The 20,131-nt window shown below is 32.2% G+C and overlaps 1 protein-coding gene and 1 long non-coding RNA gene across 3 annotated transcripts; one reads left to right on the forward strand and one right to left on the reverse strand.

The window, feature by feature from the left end:
* The first annotated feature begins 1,603 nt into the window (after positions 1–1,603).
* LOC130963499 (uncharacterized) lies at positions 1,604–11,813 on the forward strand. The gene is made up of 4 exons (XM_057889607.1): positions 1,604–1,795; positions 6,454–6,525; positions 10,117–10,379; positions 10,808–11,813. Exons 1-4 carry the CDS (start codon positions 1,604–1,606, stop codon positions 11,811–11,813), a joined length of 1,533 nt encoding a protein of 510 aa, XP_057745590.1.
* Positions 11,814–12,711: 898 nt separating this feature from the next.
* On the reverse strand, positions 12,712–15,319 carry LOC130963685 (uncharacterized). Of its 2 annotated transcripts, none has more exons than XR_009079823.1 (4): positions 15,183–15,319; positions 14,775–14,887; positions 13,356–13,562; positions 12,712–13,124 (listed from the first exon to the last, which is right to left on the reverse strand). It is a non-coding gene; the product is annotated as an uncharacterized LOC130963685 (long non-coding RNA). The 2 variants fall into 2 exon arrangements; XR_009079824.1 differs by having other exon boundaries at positions 12,712–13,160.
* Positions 15,320–20,131: the final 4,812 nt, after the last annotated feature.

Here is a 20,131-nt window from a genome sequence, read left to right on the forward strand (position 1 = left end):
ATTGTTCTGATCTGTTTGTTTTTTTTTTATATTCGGCATGGCCTATTTGCCAATGAAGTTATGAAATAGTGCTTCTATCGAAGGTTATGCGCGTGAGCGTTTAAAACATGGTGATATGCATCGGTTTGAATATGTCATTTGTCAGACCCACGAAAGTGGCAAATTACAAAGCCACCAAACTCAACCACTCGAATCATTAGCAATGAAATACATTCAACTTTGGTTACAACGAAGCTTCATTTGAACGTAAACAGACTAAAGAAATGCAACACCTCGAACTCGGCAAGGTAGTGGATGCACGACACACTTGACAAATCGTTGGCGGCACCCATGGTCCCGCGGGTCGGGCAGACGCTTGACCGGCAGACGACGGGCTTCCCTGGATCCGACGGGTTCACCCCAATCAGCGGATTTGCGAACAACTGCCCGAAGAGTTCTCTACACATTTCGATTTTTCTAGCAGCAGTACGTTGGCATACAATTCAACCCCCCTGCCAGCGTCCGCCTCGTTCCCAACACCTGGCATAAGTAACAGCATCGCACACATGTAGCGGGCTTGGACATCGCCCACTTCAGCGGCCGCAAGCAGGGTGTCGATCCCACCGACGTATCGCCCCATCTAGAAGAATTCTCTCATCCCTATACGAAATATAGGGATTTCATGCGTGCGTGCTTCTATAAAGGAACCCATCCTCAGAACGGTCCTCGTCGTCATAACCGAACGCGACGGGTAGCTCCGCCATGGAGGCCACCTTGTACACCGCAGATGAACGGGCTGCGTCCAAAAACACCTTGCAGGTCGCCTGCATGTTAAACAGATTCTGGATCGAGGCCGACGCAACCCTTGCTGCAATTCTCTTCCATATTTCGCAAGGCAGAAGAGTCAGCGGACAGCCGCGTGGGGCACCCCTTTCCCTTTCCTTCTCCCATATCCGGCATTCTTTTCCCTTCTGCCTTTGTTGGAGGTTGCACCAAATTTCATCCTATTTAATTTAAATTTGTTGGATGCGGGGGTGGGGGGGAAGGTTACAGGAGGACCGTCGTTAGTATGGAACACCAGATGCGATAAAGGAACGCTGGGGAGGGAACTTATATACTGCAAAACGCCTTACCAGATAAGTCAGGTACCGTGCCACATACGCCTTCATTTACACCCACTGTAACCGATGCTTCGTTTGTGGGTTTGGCACGGGAATCAAAGAGATCGTAAACATAATTTTTAAAGCTGAGCATTGAAAAATAATTTTAAAAACAAATTTAAAACTATATTAATGCGAAATGTTAACTTAAGCCAATACGTAATTAAATTGTTATCTCTTTTTTTTTCTTCCATCGAACTTGTTTAAATATAAATCGTTTATTTTCCCAAAAAAATGAAGTACATGAATTACTCATTTTCTACGAAAAAAAGTATTCGAAGCAGCTTCCCAATTTACACTGTATATGTATACGTGCCCGTTAAATGACAAACCCTATCCATCCTAACGCTTCTTTCCCATTTCTTGTCTGTCGTAACTCCTTCTCTCACCTCTCTGTCTATCCTTATCCCCCTCCTTATTTCTGCCATCCTCCACTGCTCTCTCCACTGTATACTTCTGAGAAAATGTCGAAGGAGTCCGTCACCGACCACACCGTTAGTCCCGACGACCTCACGGAACAGCCGATCCCTTCTTTGATCGACATCGTCCGTACAGATGAAAAGTCCGCGTATTTTGACCTCGTTGAGGCCGAACTTGTCAGGAGGGAGGAGATCTGGGAGGCTAGACTTGTAAAGATCTCAGATGAAATCTTCAAGGTCAGGGTCAAGTGGTTAAAGTTAATGGTCAAGTTGAGGGAAAAGGAGGATTAACTGGAGGAAAAGGAGAAGACACGGCTCCAGGAGGAAAAGTTGCTGCACAGGGCGCAGCAACAGTCTGAAGCGACCGTTCGCCGAATGTATGACAAAGCAAACAAAATGATGGAGGAAAGCTCAAAGTGGCGTGACCTGGCACAAAGGGTCGTCGATGTTTTGGAGGTCAAGCACAAATCTTTGTCCTGTCGGGCAGGCGTTCAACCGGAGCAGAGTGAACACAATGACGGAGGTATTTGACCTGGTGCACATGTGTGATATCTTTATGTTGTGTTAGTTTCTGTCGAGGCCTGAAGCCTTGAATGATCTATTTGGTTTGTTTGTTAGGTCGCCCTTTTGATCTTATGAAATGCTAATTAAAACTCAGTAGCGATTATTATATCTACTTTCATCGGTTTGTTCTCTGCTTATCGTGAATTGTTTGAAATTACTCATAACTCAGTCCCTCTGCTTATAAATCAGCCAAAATAAAACAAGTCGTTTGAGCGGTTTAAACAAAATTAGGGAATTATCTTGCGCTGTTAGCATTTAACGTTTTCAAATCATGTTCCCAGAACATTTCGACAACCATTTACGGGTGCGTTATCAAAGACCTGTTTATCGAGTTATCCTTGCAAATCAGTTTTACACTACCGGAAGAAACATTCAGAATTATTTTTATTTACCGTATCGTAATGTTTTGCCAAATTCCGTTATAACGGAACAAATTCCTTTATAAAGGATAAACATGTTTCCCATTAAAATGCTTGGATCAACAAAGAATACGAAGGGACTGATTTAAACAAGTTTCAAAGTACCTCTCTCTGAAGTTATAATAAACCAATTAGTGAAATCAAATAATAAAATCTCCTTAAAAAACCTCATCAAAGTCTGCTCATTAAAGGACAGGTATTGAACCTCAACCAACTATATTGTACGAATACAACCCGTGTTCAATTGGAAAATATGTGCATCAACGTTTCTATAATTTTATGCACCAGTATCATTTTTTTAGTGCACATGTGACAAAACCTTACATTAATCAGCTAAGTTTGTTTTGCATAGTATTTTAATTATTATATCATACAGAAAATTAATATTGCTGTTAAACGGTTCAACAACTTATTATATATGCAATAACTATTTTGGTGTTCCTTTTCCTTGTTCAGCCATGTGAGGATTTTTTTCGTACAGTAAAAAAGACCATACTAAACCATTTATCTAGTTTTAACAACATTTTTAATAGTCCAACACTTGAGCCCAGCATTGGTTTCAGAAAAAATATGCATCTCCAGAAAAAAATATACTTTAGAGGCCCATCAGGATTGACCCAAGTTCAACCAATTGTGTTCCAACCTAACCCGCCCGACCCGTAACACCATCGGCCTCTCCTTCGTCATCCTGTCGCCCACCATCCCACGCCGCTTTGATCCTTTCTTGTTGGTCGTCTCCGGCAAAACCATACATCTAGCCGAAACATCACTCATTGTTATTCGACGGTGATCGAATCCAGCTCCGGCAAGGTCACTATGCAGATCTTCATCCTCCGAACCAACGAGTCACGACAGATGCCGCAGTTCGGAGAGCAGGCAGCTTTGCAGTGTGATTCCGCGGGAGAAAGCTTCCTGCAACTCCATTGACGGTCAGTGACAGATACGTAGACATCGAAGCTTATCTTGTATGCATCAAAGGACGTCCACGACACTTTTCCTTCCTTCCCAGCCCACCTCCAGCATCTCTGATTTAGCGTTAAACAGAATCACTAACTGCCATTAATTTAGTTCTTAAAATATGATAAAATAATTCTACATAAACCCAAATAATTTTTTAGTGTAACAAAAATAACCAGCTACAAAGTGAATTTTGTAAACTAACCCCTCTAACACATGATGCCCACTAACCAATCATAGGAGGAAAGAGAAAGAGTAATCTCTACCATTGGATTGTAAAAACAGAGAGATTCGACGGCCAACATCAAATAGCGCACCGATCAGCCGAACATAAGTGTTATGTGCACTGGTGTGCCAAAGAATTTCGGCACACCAAATCCGTACCATTGAAGTATTTGTTTTAGTTTTAGTATAGTAGTATTCTTGATAACGCATAAAGTGATGAGTATGGCTGTGGAAGCAAAGTTGTGGTTTTTTTTTTTTTTGTTAACTTTTTTTTTTTTAAAGAAAGATACTGATATGAACATAAAGAGACGCAAAATTAAAGAATATTTATGTTATTAATTCACTTATTCTTATTAAATTTGTATAGATTATTTTGTAGATATTAGAAATTGATTATTATCTTTTTATGTTGATTTTAATATGAAAATATTTAGTAATAAAAAAATATTAAATAAAAATTATTAAAAATTATTATTTTTTATTTTATTTAATACACATTATAATAGATAAATATTAAATAAGATAAATTTGAATCGATTGTTTTTTTTTCTAATATTACCAATTTTAATATTTAAGAGTTTTTAAGGTCGGTAATGTTAGAAAATAAAAAATATCTAAATTTATTTTATTTAATATTTATTAATTTTGACAACAATTAATAAATATTAAATAAAATAAATTTTGAATTTTTTTTTACTAGTTTTTTTTTTAAAAAATAACTATTTGTACTCATAAATTTTGCGAATACGGACAAAATACTTATCAAACAAAAAAATTAATGTTGTACCATGAAATATGGATTTCATGTGATAAAAGTACCAAAATCTTGATAAAATTTTTAAATTATTTCATCCTTTATTTTCAGCCTCAATCACACATTAACTTTTTTTTGTTCATATTCCAAACTTTCACAACTTTCTATTGTCACTATGTTAACTTTTAACCATATTTTCTCTTCTTTAATTTGCTGAAAGTTTGTTTCAAAACCTTTTCTATGAGGTGCTGACTTCGATGTCATAAACGTTTGTGTGTGCCATCTACAATCTCATACCAAGCATCACTTTTGTGTGGCCATAATCTTTGGTTTTGAGAAATCGAAATTGGGAAAAGCAGCTGGAAAGACCAAGGTGTTTGGAGCGATAATTGAAATTGGTTGAACAATGGTGTTGACTTTTGTCAAAGGGTTCAAATTGGATCATCATTCAAACTAAGATGACCAAATAATACCCATCACTCAAGCATAGCTTTGATGCTTACAATAGGAGCTATTCAAGCTATTATTTTCATTTTCTGTATTAAGAGGAATCTCAAGCAATGGAAGCTTGGTTGGAATATCAGACTTTTAACTTCTGCTTATTTGATAAAAGAGAGAGAAGAGGAAAAGAAGATCGAGCAACCGTAAAAGAGAAAAGGAAAAGAGCTTGTGCGAGAGAGAGGGTCAGATGCACCAAACTTTGCGCGAACAACGACGATGATGAAACTGCACCAACAAAGATTGCGGGGTTGGATAGAGAAAACAAGGATTGAGTGGACATAAACGATAAGGCTGGACGACTGTGAATGGAAGGCTACAAAGCGTTGTGAATTGCGAATAGTAAGGGAAGGCAACGATGGTTGTGTTGTTGGACGCTAGTAACGGAGAAAAGGAAAGTAGAGAGGCACGGCGGCTATGCAACTGAAGTATGGCAGGTGATGACGGAGGGACTATCTTTGGAGAAGAATAGATAGTGCGGGGTTGAGGTTAAAGATGAAAGATAGGAGTAATTTAAAAATTTTATTAAGAAGTTAACAAAAAATTTGGATTTTGATATTTTTGTCACATGGAACCAAAGACAGAACCAGTCACAAGTATAGGGGGCACTTGCCCCACTGTGTTTTTATTTTTTTTAAAAAAAGAAAAATAATTATATATAATGTGCTTTTAGACAAAGTAGAAGAAAAATTCAATATGTAGAAAGCCAAAACTTGATTAATAAAGCTAGTAAGTTGGTACTCATTAAATCTATGCTTAATAGTCTGCTGGTTTACTACCTTAACTTATATAAGATGCCCAAAGCAGTAGCAGATAAGTTAATATCTTTGTAGAGGATGTTCTTGTAGAGTAATGAGGACGGAAGGGATGGGGTACCTTTGGTAAGGTGGGATATTGTGCAAGTTCCAAAATGCTTTGGGGGTTTGGGCGTGGGTGATGTAGTGCTCTGGAATACAGCATTGTTGTTCAAGTGGTGGTGGCGGTTTTCAAAAGAGGATTGCCCATTATGGAAGAAAATTGTGTGTTCGTGCAATAACTTGAATCCCAATGTTCTTCTTTCTTGTCAGCTGGTTCCTAATACAAAGGATCCGTGGAGGGACATTTGTCAGTTGTAGATAAGAGAATAGCAAGCGAGAGATAAGATGGTTAGAAGATTATCATTAGAGTTAGGAGATGGTAGAAGAATTTGTTTATGGGAAGATAATTGGCTGCCATGTGGTGTGTTGCAGGATATATTTCCAAGGCTTTTCTCGGTTTTAAACCAAGTCGGATCTATAATAGGGGACTGTGGGTTCTGGAATGGGTTAGAGTGAATATGGAACTTTCATTGGAGAAGGGTACTCTTCTAATGGGAGTTAGAATTAGTTAACCAACTTCATGGAGTTCTGCAACCTGTCAGGTTAACAAGTGAGAGAGAGGACAAAATAGTATGAAAATTTGATAGATAAAGAGTTTACTCTACTAACTCATTTGTGCAGGTTTTGCAGGTTGAGACTCTCCCGAAGGACATTACGAGTTATAGTTTCACTAGATTTATATGGAGAGGACTGGTACCACCAAGAGTTGAGCTATTCACCTAGTTTGTATTAGTTGGTAGGGTCAATACTAAGGAAAGATTGATTAGATTGGGCATTATTGATCACAGGGATATGATTTGTGTTTTATGTAAAAAAGAAACTGAGAATGACTTCCACTTATTCATTGCTGTGAGTTCACGTGACAGGTGTGGTGTGCTTGGTTATATGCCTATAATAAACTTTGGTCTATTCCAAGAACCATTAAGAAACACTTTGAGAGTTAGACAGGAGCTCCTGTAAGAAAAGTCGAACGTAACAGGTGGCTGATTGACTTTTTTGCTATCATTTGGAATACGTGGTTGGAAAAGAATGTCAGAATTTCAGGAATCAAGAAACAGGCGTTGCGAAAGTTATTACCAAGTCGATTAGGAGCTACAAAGAGTGGGTTGACTTTGTTCCGTCTAGTTGTTGATGGCAATGCCGGAGATAACTATAGTTTCTTGTTTAGTGTTTGTATTGTAATTCTAGACTTTCTAAATGTTCCACCTTACTGTGTTGAGCTTTTTATTTCAAAAAAAATATAATGTGCTTTTATTTTAAATTTTAAATGATCTCACTATAAATAAATTAAATTCAATTTGTCAAAATTTTAAATTTATTTTTTTATTATTTTGACTATTATTTAACCTAATCAAATTTAGTTTTGTGCCATTACTCCTTTATTTCTTTAAATTCTCTTCTTATTTTTATAATATTTTTTTATTCTTTGTCTAGTGGTCATCTTCTTTTCATCAAAAGATAAATTTTAAATTCTTCATATTATTTTATATAACTCTCTATGTCTCTATGTATCTTCCAATTTTATTGTTTCTCTTTTTGAAATTTTCAATTGCAAATTTTAATTCAAACAATTATAGTTTAGGTATTAATCTAATATTTTATTTTCTTCATGACTTTATATATTTTATTTTATTTTCAATTTATTCATCCTTATTATTTGTTTTATATCTTTTGTTCTATTATATGCACGTATGTTACATATAAAATTAAAAAAAAATTGATTAATTTACTAATTTAGAATATATTTTTTATTTTTATAAATAATAATAAAAAATATTTAAATTACAATACATAATTAAATAGATACATAAAATCTTTCATCTAACATTATATCAAAATTAAATTAAAAAATATATAACAAAATTAATTATTTTAAAGAGAAAGAAAGAAAAAAATTGTAAATTATATTTCTATTATTTTATATAAACATAATTTTTAAATACAAATTTAATTTTTTTAGTATTTATATATAATTTTAGTTTCAAATTATAAATACTACTAGTGTATCATTAGTCGCTAATGTGCTAATTGATTCGGTCTTTTATTATTAAATGTGTATAAAAAATTAGTTAGGATAACAAGCTTTCTATAATTTAATTAAAATATTTTAGGTTCAAATTTTAAAAATAAAAAAATATTTTTTTAAATTATATATAATGAATAGTATTTTAAGAATAAAAATATTTACTAATTTTTATATCTCTAATTAATAAATAATGTTTAACAAATTTTATTTTAGTGTATATATTTTTGTTCCTATTTTTAAAATTTTTTGGATCCATTATTGCATAAAATTTATCTTTTATGAATACAATATTAGTTTTTTCATTTAATAAGTACTTCATTCGCAAAGTTTATAAATATAGATAATTATTTTTTTTTAACTAAATATTTCCGTTCTAAGTCACTATAATTATTAATAGGTCTTTAATTATAATTTTAATGCTTAGTAGAAAAACTAAATGACACTTCTACTTAATGCACTAAGTATTTAAGGTCTCACTAAACATTAAAAATACAATTAAAAAATCTACTAGTGATTATAGTAACGTAAGAACTCTTAAACATTAAAACAGACATAAAAATAACTAAAGATCTATCAAATAATCTATACGAATTTAACAAAAATAATATATATTATTCTTTAATTTTACACTCTTTATGCTCATCTCGTAAAGAAAGGAGTCAATCTTTTTCTGTTTTGTTTTAATAAATGGATTAAAAATTTAAACAAAAGTTAGGTGAATAAATACAAGATAATATATTAGTTGGCACTCACACAAAGCTTATTCATATGACTTCTACCTCACTAAAACATTTTTAGTAAAACGTTTTAATAAGATAAGATTCGTATTTTTTGACACGATCGTTATAATTCGATTATACGTCATGATTCAATTATATATGTTATAAGTCGGTTATTAATAACAATGATTAAAATAAATATTAAAATGATAAAATATAATATTATTTTCTGTTTAAAGCGAAATTAATTCGAAGACATGATTATTATTTTTTGTTTTAGATATAAAAAAAAGTAAAAAAATTGTTTAGATTATTTTAATTTGTAAAATTTATTATTTAATTACTGATTTGAGTGTTGAAATACTTTTTGTAAATACTCACCCTTTTATTTTTTTTATTGTCGACGTATAACTCATCCTGATAAAAAAATTTGTAAATACTCATCCCAGAAAAACTATACCATGGCCAACCTTTACAAAAACATTTCTTATAAAGTAAAAAAAGTACCATCCCCCTACAAGAATTAAAGAAAACAAAATTTTAATGTTGAATTAAAATGAATCCAAACATTTTAATAATTTCTTCCAATATCATTAGATACCAATTTGACTTCACACCTTATAATTTCTTGTCATTGCATATGCATGATTCATAACTTAAAATATATGATGCAATAACGTTTTAACAAATACAGTTAATAACAAAAATCTTATATTATTTTTTATTTTATATACAATTTTTAAAAATTGAATCTTGGATCTTTATAATTTTTTTCTATCCCTCATCCTATAATCTATAAAGAAAAACAAATATATATATGTGGGTCATGATTATGGCCAAATTAAATAAACAATTTAATTAAATTTAAAAAAAACTTAAATAATAAATACTTATATTAAAAGTAACATATAATTTATAAATAAATTATTTTGTATTTAATTTTTTAATTTTAAAAGTATTTATTTTAAAAAAAATAATAAAATTTTTTTTATTATAAAATAAATAATTTTTTTAACTTCTCTATAAACACTTAAATAATTTTTTAAAAAGTCACAATTTGATTTTGAAAATTATATCAAACATTAATGTTACAATTTTTCATAAACTAAAAATTACTTATGAACCTACCAAACTTACTCTATATTACATAGACTATAATATTTTAAAATTAAAATAATATTTTTATTATTAAATTAAATTTGAGAGAGTGAGAGTATTTCTTTTTTTCACCTGTCTTCTGCCATTGCCTGTCTTCTGCCACCTACCCTCTCTTTTTTTCTTTCTTTTTTTTCACCTTCCTTCCTCCCTAAGCTGTTCTATTTCTGCAAATGTATCTTTTATAATTAAAAAAAATAATTTTTTTCTAAGGAGCAGGAAGAAAGAAGAAAAATTGCTTCTTTTTGGTTCAGCATGATGATCATTAATGGTGTTGCTAGCATAACAAGAAGCAAAAAGAAAGAGAGGTCTTTGAATCCGTGACCGATTGGATCAGGATCCCGAAACGTTTTTCTTATTGATGATGCTGAAACTTTTGCCAAGGATCCTATAATCGTTGGTTTGAGTGATAGTAGTAGTGATGAAGACACTGCTAACAGTGATGAGGGCCGTAGAAGAAGTTTGGACTGGGATTTTGGGCTTTCAAGTGAGTCAGAGGATGAGGGAGAAGGTTCAGCTTCAGCAGCTGCATATGAAGTTGATGCTGAAGTTGATGGTGAAACTGAACCTTCTCCCTCATCCTCTGACTCACTTGAAAGCCCAAAATCCAGTCCAAACTTCTTCCACGGCCCTCATCACTGTTATCAGTGCCTTCATCACTACTACTATCATTCAAACCAACTATTATAGGATTGTTGGCAGAAGTTCTAGCACCATCAATAGGAAACACGTTTCGGGATCCTGATCCAATCGGTGACGGATTCAAAGACCTCTCTTTCTTCTTGCTTCTTTTTCTGCTAGCAACACCATTAACGATCACCATGCTGAACCAAAAAGAAGCCTTTTTTTTCGTTAATTTTTCTTCTTTCTTCCTGCTCCTTTTCAGCTTCCGCAGAAAAACGTTTTTTTTTTTTATTATTATTATTATAAAAGATACATTTGCAGAACAGCTAAGGGAGAAAGGAACGTGAAAAAAAAAAAGAAAGAAAAAAAGAGAGAGTAGGTGGCAGAAGACAGACAATGGCAAAGCTATGAAGTTTCTGGCTTGGTTGTCTACTGTGTGTTAATGTAAAAGGCGCCAAAGAGAGAAAGCAAATCGGGTTGTAAGTTCTTTTGATAGTGTTTCAAATTCTTTTGATGATGAGGATGAAGAAGAGGAAAAGGAGAAGAGGAGATGTAAGAGGAGGAAGAAGGAGAAGAGAAGAGAGCCAACTTTTGAGTCTCATAGCAATAAAGTTTTGCGCTGCGACGAGGTGATTGTGGAAACTGAATGCTCTGGAATTCGCAAGAAGAATGGTGAGAATAAGAACAATTCATCCTCAACCGAGAATAATGTGTTTAATCATCAGCAAGAGAAAATGCTACCAAAGGATGCAGATTGTGCTAGTGTTCTCTTTGGAGAACGCAATATGGAGGGTTGTTCTTCAGAAAAGAATGAAGATAAGGAAAAGAATGTATCCAAAAAACCGGTGGAGGTTTGTTCTTCAAAAAAGAATGAAGATAAGGAAGAGAATGTAGCTATGAAACCAGTGGAGGGTTCTTCAGAAAAGAATGAAGATAAGGAAAAGAATGTAGCTAAGAAACCAGTGGAGGGTTGTTCTTCAATGAATGTGGCTAAGAAACCAGTGGAGGGTTGTTCTTCAAAGAAGAACGAAGACAAAGGAAACAATGTGGCAAAGAAACCAATGCCGGCGGGGAATAGAGCACGGAAGAGAGTGGAAAGAACAGGAGAAAATGTTGGTGCTGATATTGAAGCCTCTTCCCAAAAGCGTTCGCGTCCATCCCCACCTGAGGAGGATGATTCAGAAAAGGATGAAAAGAAACCGCTAAAACAGAAGGGTCGTGAAAGTGTGTCTCATTTTGTGGCAAAGGACAAAGGGGACTTGCCGATGATCGATGAAAGAGTGCCGATGAATGATGAAAGAATGGAGAGTGCAGAGGAAGAGAGGGAGAACAAGAAGGAAGGAGAGGCTGAAGGGAAGCATAAGGCCGGGGCGGATTGCGAAAGTAGTTACAAAGATAGGGAGCAACATAGAGTGACAACAAATCCATCTAAGGCTAAAGGAGGCACCGTTGATTGAACTTCTTGCTGAATGCTTTCGGATTAAGCATTATCCAGAGCAAGATACAATCTCAAAGGAACCAGCTCTCAATGTTCAGAGAAAATTTTTTGTTCCAAAGAAAGTCCAATTGAAAAAACTGAATCTGAGAAGGAGAGGAATATGTTGTGGGAAGAAATGGATGCTTTGCTCAGACTAGGTTCCCTATGCAGGTATGAGACTACAGCAGATTTTTAGTGCAGGGAGGTAATTATGGATTAATCTTAAAGTGTGATTGTCAGAGTCATTGGTCTTGGTTTACTTTTGCAACTGAGGATGAAGGGGGAAACCATATTGTCCTACTTCTTGAGCTATTTCCATATTCTTTTTCTTTTGTTTTGACTTTATGTAAGTTGTAATTTTGCTGTAATCCACCTTCACTACCATTGTTGGGTGAAAGTGAAGTTTGAAACTTATTATTGAAGAGACAGTGATGCATTTTACATAAAGTGGGAACTGGTTACTCATCTCAGCAAAAAAGGAAGAGGACTTCAATTTGTCTTTGATAGTTCTGCTTTACTATGTTTCAAGTAAAGAACAAAAGGCAACCAACCAAGTCCATCAAATTAGCACCATTATTGCTGCCTAAATTAGCATTTGACAAGAATGAACTGAACAACAGCATTTTTGCATTATTATTTTTCTGGCTCAAGCATTCTCTTTTCTTCGTAAACAGAATGTAGAAGCTAACCATGACGTTTGGGAGAATGTAAATTCTTTCATCAAATGAAAAACATTCCTTTATATATGCTGTCTTCCATACAATATATCTACTTTTCAAGCAAAATTAAACTTGTGATAATTATTTATGGGGCAAAAGTAAAACTTTACTCTCACCTACATGACAAACAAGATTTGAAAATAAATTATCAGTGTTTTGTCAAACCAATTTTATCATTATTTCTGACAAGATTTGAGTTTTGAGCTCATCAACGTTACAACGAAATGATAACAAAAATTACATGCTGTGGCCAAATTGATTGAAAGTTCAAAGGCGACGAACAAACAAGCTTTCATTGTATCTCCAATGTGAATGTAACAATAAAGATGTCAAAGATGCCAAGGTACATAAGCACTTAAGATTCAGCTCTTGTTGCTACGCTTTTGCTGGTTTTCGAGTATGGAGGTGCGGCATAGATGGTGCCTAACATATTTTACAAAGATTTACAGGCTTTATGAAGACTTCAACTTCCTCTATTTTAGCTGCGAGTTTCTTCACAAATTTGCTGTTACGCTTTGAGTGGTACCTTTCACTTCTCTTGGTTGTTCCATTGTATGTTTTATCTTCGCCATCTGCAGGCAAAGCAGTTCATGCACTTTTTTCTTCAGCTACACAGTAAAAGCAATGAATCTTAGTAGTTAATTTAGTGCCAATTCCTATTCAAGACGATCTACACTTAACCCTACCCATTTTCATCGACAAAAATGTTACTTGCTAGACACTGCCGTGGCTTTATTCTTATATAACCCGAACCATGAAAGATTCTAGCTGAAATATGAAATCTTGAAACAGATTTGCCTGACCTCATTTAGTCCCTGTTGTGTTTTGACAGATACATGAATAGCTCCATCAGGACCTGATTTCCGGTACTTCTCCAGCTCAAATTCTGTGGGAGATGGCTTTTCTGTTGCATAGACCACAGGTGATGGCTTCAACAGATCAAATTTGGATACAACATCAAGCCATAAATGTCCACTAAACCTTTCTTTGATCTCTTTGTATATTGAAAACTGCATAACCAAGTAACCAACCATCATCAACTGATGCTTTGTCAATATACATGGGAGTAAGAGTTACAAACATATGTAACATGTTTGATGCATAAAATATACATGCATGCCTTGAGGAGCGTTGTTTTGATGTAAATAAAGTTGACATGCTACAGAAATAGGATAGGACATAGGATACTTATTAATGTCAACTTGTTCGTCATTCTATAAATTTAAGGCACTTGATTATGTACACAATTATGTATTCAGCATATATGTACACACACTGATTGGAGTCTTGGGGATACTCCCAAGTAAATTTACACTACAATTAGTCCCATTTTAAGTTTCTTCAATTCTTTTTTCCTCAAACACTCAAATTCTACAATAAGACAAGAAGCAAGCCGTCTCCAACAAGGTGGAGTCGGGATCAAATAACATCATAGTGTTCTGTCTGGAACCACATTCATATTTGAACTATTAATATTTAAATCTCTTTTAATAATATCTCCTGTGATTTTCTTAGGTTTCTTGTAGCTCTAGCTACAGGATGACTGCGCAACAATATAAATTTAGTCCTCTTTCTAGTCTATTCAATTACACAAAAGTCTCATATCCTTTATTATTAATTTACAAATTTTGCATTAAAAAAGAACCCCAAATATTGAATTAACCAGGACAGTCTAAACCAGTTTTGATTGCATTAGGTTGGTTTAGTTTTTTTAATTAAAAAAACCAATCTAATCCTGAGAAAATAATTCTAATTGGCTGAATCAGTTTAGTTGTTACATCAAAATTGATCCAAACCAAGTCATAAACACCATTAATAAAAAGCATGACTGGAATAAAGTAACGCTTAACAGACAGACAAAAAAATCTGAAGGATGAACATCAATTGGTCAATCGTAATATCTTTATCATGTAATTGTAGCTTATCATATATCAATATAGACCAAAAAGAGCCACAATGGACAATACTTCAAATACAATGGAAAATCTAAGGTAAAACTTTGAATTGTACATCTGAAACAAATATTCAAAGGATCATGAATACAGAAGCAATAAACATCTTAAAAACAAAATAAAAGGCTTTCACATACATCTAATTTAAAAGGAACCTGATGAGCTACATACAAAGTACATATTTCAATAATATTTATAGCCGGTAATTGAAAATTGAGTTTAAGCCTTAATTTAGTTATTTTATGAACTCAATTGTCATAAAAAGCACACCTGATCAGATGGTGAAGTGCCACACTCCCTAGAAAGGTCATGAACATATAAAACTGCTGTTGGAAGATGTGAAAGGACAGCAAGAGTCAACTTCTCTAAATTATTCCTGTCCTCTAAAAACCAGGAAAATAAAAGCATATAAATCATAAATTGAAGGACCTAAGTCATTTAAAACCACATTAGAACAAGGAGAAACAATGGCAATTTATAAGAAACAATGACAAATCAACTAATTATTACAGTACTGGATGCCAATGCCTTTGTATACGAGATAAGGAAACACCATGAAACATACATACATTTCAGGATTTTTTAATTAAAAAAGATTATACAATAACAAAGATCTTTGCACCTTTATGGGAGACAATCTCTAACCATAATCAGGTGAAATGAAACTTTTGAACATACCAAGCCTGAAGAATTAAGGTAGAATGTCCAGGACACACCAGAAACAAAAGCAGCAAAATGCACACCATAACTCCTAAACAATGATCTGCAGAGATGCAGAGCATAGAAGGCATTGAAAATCATGAAACCTACCAAACTAAAGAGGACTAACTAGAATTTGAAATTGGATAGTGACGCGGAGGGTTGGCAAGCACGCTGGCCCACCCTGCACCCTATCCCGCCCGGCAAAAAAATCTGGGCCAAATATGCCGATCCATCCCTTTTTTGGCGAACTGGCAAGTAGCCTACCAAAAATTATTTTTTAAAAATAATATTAAAAAAACAGTTTTCAAAAGATTTAAGCACTAACATTTTTTTTAAATGAAAAAATATTTTAAAAAAATGTTTTATTATTATATAATAAGTTAGCAATATACCAAAAAATGTTTCATTGTTTCATTATTTTATTTTATTTTTTTTTAGTTTTAAGTGTGTAACTTTTGTAAAACAAAAAAGTCACAAAAAAGTGGTGGCTGGCCGGCCTACACTACCAAAGTCAGCGGATTAAGTAGTGTGATTTAGGCAAGCTGTCTTTTGGGCTCAAATTCCATGCCCGACCCGCCTTTTATGATAAGTTGGCCTGGTAAGGTACCTTCGGGCATTATTCTCCGCCTTTATTTCTGTTTTTTCTTTGACTCACACTCTCTTAATATGGTATCTTAATTGTTTCATTTTGCTCGACTACAATCCAGTCAATACATTTTAATTGCAAAGAGAGAAGGTAAATACTAGGGAGAGAGCTCTTCCTATGGAGGCGAGAGCTCTTCCAATGGGAGTTGGGGCTTCTGGGTCAGTTGCACGAGACTTTGAGACCTGTGAGGATAGTAAATACTAGGGAGGATAGAGTGGTGTGGAAATATGATAAACTTGGTATTTTTTCGACTAACTCCTTTGTGCAGGTGCTACAAGAGGGAATGCTTGGGGAGGATATTACCAGCTACAGCTACACTAACTCCATCTGAAAAGGTCTAGTTCCACCAAAAGTAGAGCTCTTCACCTGGTTTGTTTTGATAGGCAGGGTGAATACGAAGGAAAGACTGAGTCGGTTTGGGATTCTCAACCAGGTTGATACGCGGTGTGTCTTATGCAATATGGATATTGAGCAGGTCCATCACTTGTTCCTTGGATGCGTTTATGCCTGGAAGGTGTGGAATGCTTGGTTATCTGTGTTTGGCCGACTATGGTCTCTTCCGAAATTAATGAAGGACCACTTCCTAAGTTGGACAGAAGAGCCGCGTAGAAAGGAGGAATGAAAGCAGTGATTGAGATGCTTCTGTGCGATCATCTCGAACATTTGGATGGAACGGAATAGGAGGATATTTCAGAATGAGAGCAAAGGTGTTGAAGAAATCATCTATATGACCTTCCTTAGCAATGAAGAATGGAAAGGTGTGCGCTCTTCGTGTTGTTGATAGCTATGCTGGAGATGACATGGAGAGTCTTTATGTTGTATTTTTCTAGGTGTTGATCGTCTATTTGTCTTTAAATTTGCTCCACTCTACTGTGTAAAGCTACTTTATTTTAAAAAAAAGAAAGAAAGTAAAAATAGACGGTTGAAAGAGGAGATTGAGATTGAGATTGAGATTGAGATTTGAGAGGGAGCTTACCCTTGTGGGAAAAGATGAGAAATTGCAAAGAGGATACAAGCCATTGCTACTATTGAAATTGAAAACGCTTTTATTGAAGACTCAAGGTACGGCCAAAAACAACGTCCAAAATCAGGTGGCAAATTCGAAGTATAAATTGTGTAAAAACAAAAGGAGATATTTTAAGAAATACAAATTTTTTATTCCATAATTAATAATATATTTTTTGTTTATTTTTTCAAATTATTATCTATTCTTATTAATTTATTTTTAGAGAATCTTCCATGTTTAATTTTAGTTCAATTTTATTTTAGATTTTATAAATAACTACATAAATATTTATAAAATTATATATTATAAAAATTAATTTGAGACTTAATGTGAAATTTATTGTTCTAATATTTAATTTCAACTTAATTTAAATTTTATATTATTTTTAATTATTTTATTTAATAAATTATACAAATAATAGTAATTAATTAGTCTTTCTTTAAAATAATACGATTTTTTTTTCTATAATACCAACCTTATTTTAAATATTATATTTAATATAAATTTTAATTTTAAATTAATTTAATTACTATAAATATCTGAAATGATACCCAAAAAATAACCTACAATGATAAAATAGAAAAGTGATATTAATAAAAAGTGTCATATTATTACCGTTCCCTAATTATAATAATGAAATTCATTCGTTATTTTTTGTATATTTTAAATTATTTTATAGTAATTAATTAATGTGAAGGAAGAATTCTATTTTCTACTATGATCTATATAAAAAATAAAAAATTTTATTAATAATAAGTGGTAAATATATTTTACGTAAATCTGATAAATCTTTTAATAATAAATGAAAAATTTCATTTAATAAAATATATTTTATGCTAAATTTTAATATCAATATAGTCTAAATAAGAATAAATTATTAAAATGGTATCTAAAAGTTCGCACTGTTAACAAATGAACCCCAAAAAATATTACAAATAAGTTTTCGAAAAATTTAAAAATACGACAAAAATAAAATTAGATATTAAATATATATTCTTAAAAATGACTTTAGATATCAAATTTTGATATAAATTTTTACAAACATTATTAAAAAAATAAAATCTTTTTATTCTTAAATATTTGATAATTTTTTGTCAAGTAATTTTTTTTTTAAAAAATTATTGTGAATGACCTCATTTGTTTGTTTGAAAAATAAAAAGAAAAATCTAATGATAAAATATTTATTCAAATATCGTCACAAAAATTTAGATATAATAAATACGCCGTTTATTAAATATAAAATTTTTTTTGTTACTTACAAAAATTATAATATTTATTAGTTCTTTTTGTCGTATTTTCAAATCATTCACAAACTATTTTAATTTGTTGATAACTTTTTTCAAAAACTTTTTTGTCTGCGACTGAATCTTTCAAATACTAAATTCATAGTTAACCCATCTAAATAATTATATTGTTTTACTCCTCTCTCCCTCTATTCTTTAATCTTTGGTAGAAAATTAAATAAAATTATTATAAATATTTTTCTATTCAATTAAAAAAAATACTAGACTACTAGTATAATTTAATATTTTTTATTAATAATTAATTAATAATATTTAAAAATATGTACTAAAAATATATTATTAAATTGTTAAACTAAAAAAATTAAATTAATAACTAAAAATATTAATAAAAAGTTGTAAGTCCTATTTGCATTGAGTTTTTTTTTTCAACTGAATAAAGAAATGCCATGACACTGTTCTCTTTTATCGTAAAAGTATTATTAGTCACAAATAATGAATAAAAAGTACTTTGATTGACGAATTTATTTCTAAATGATGGAAAGAACTATTCCATTGGATGAGAATGGCGTTAGAAGAGGGGATGGAAAGTAGGGACCCTCCAAAAGAAGCTTAATTCACGATGCTTGTTTGTGAATGGTGATTGATGAGTGAATCATCAGAATTCAGAAGCCTTCAATTCTCTTATTTTTCCCACCCACTGCTTTCTTAAGTTGAATTCTCTTTTGTCTCCTTTTATTTATTCCTCTTCAATCAATGCTACTTAAATTATTACTCAATGGATAACATTTTATTTATTCATGTCAATTTATTTTTAAGTTTTCTTTTATTTTTTCATCTACTCCTTTGTTAAGATTTTCACATATAATTAGTATATGATTAGATGATAATAATATCAAATAGGATAGTAAACGAAGTTTTTTTTTATTATTATTCTTTTTAACACGAGAATGCAATCTGCCTCTAATAATAATGAAATTATTCTCAAGGTAAGAATAAAAGTTATAAAACCTTATTTAATACTATAAATATCTATCTCTAATTTGGTTTGTGTATGGAAGGACAATACAAATCAATTTTACCTTTTTTAATAAAAAAATATTTAACCAAAACTAAAGGAAATCAGTTATAAAGAATTAACTCAGCTTATTAAGAGGCAAGTAGTTAATTGAGAACCTAAATGAATAAATCAAGTAATATCACAATCTAAGCTTTAATCAATTTTTTATTGGAGCAATTTTAGCCTTAAGATGCAATTTCTAACAAAATAGATTTAAAAATATTGAAATCATGTTGTAATTTTTAAAAATTTATTTTTATCTGATAAAATATATTACAATAGTCTCGAATATAATAATATATTTTAAAAATTACAATATCATTTAAAATTTTAGAAATCATTAGTGAAATTGAAGTTTTTGAGATCAAAATGATATTCCAAATTTTTAGTGATCCCAAATAGATACACTTGGCCTTAAAGCATATCAATGGTCAATATTTCCTTCAAATATAACATGTTCTAATGATTTGGTGCGTGTGGGACCCACTTTGGAATTAAGCATATATAAGACTCCGTTGGAGTGTCCACTAATAGTCTAATACAACTCTCTAGTCAATTGATCAATTCTTATTCCTTTTTACAAATGGCTTTTATGCATATTATATTATTTTGTTTCTGGAGTATTACATGTTAATAAAATTTAAATAAATTCCATTTCTATGAATTGTTGGTTTAAAATATACTACTGTATTATTTTTCATACAGTTAAGCATTTAACATTTTTATAATAGCTTTCACTTTTCATTTTATGTCACCATAACCTTTTTCTTCCTTTTACACTTTTAGATTAATATATTTAAATATATAAAAAAACAGACATATTTTCACTATACTATATGATTAATTGGTGGTAAATGGTTTGAAATTAGTACTCAAAATACTATGCCATGCCACTTTGGAAGTTGATACATTCATGAACATTGTTGAGATGAATATTCAAAGTGCGTCATGAGTCCTTCATTATAATTTCCA

The sequence above is a fragment of the Arachis stenosperma genome, chromosome 2 (genome assembly GCF_014773155.1).
Source record: "Arachis stenosperma cultivar V10309 chromosome 2, arast.V10309.gnm1.PFL2, whole genome shotgun sequence".
Lineage (NCBI taxonomy): Eukaryota > Viridiplantae > Streptophyta > Magnoliopsida > Fabales > Fabaceae > Arachis > Arachis stenosperma.

Coding starts and splice junctions, on each gene's coding strand:
- LOC130963499 (XM_057889607.1), top strand. CDS start 1,604: ATGTCGAAGGAGTCCGTCACCGACCACACCGTTAGTCCCGACGACCTC. Junction 6,526..10,116: donor GATTTATATGGAGAGGACTG/GTACCACCAAGA, acceptor ACTTTTGCCAAG/GATCCTATAATCGTTGGTTT. Junction 10,380..10,807: donor GGCCCTCATCACTGTTATCA/GTGCCTTCATCA, acceptor TTAATGTAAAAG/GCGCCAAAGAGAGAAAGCAA.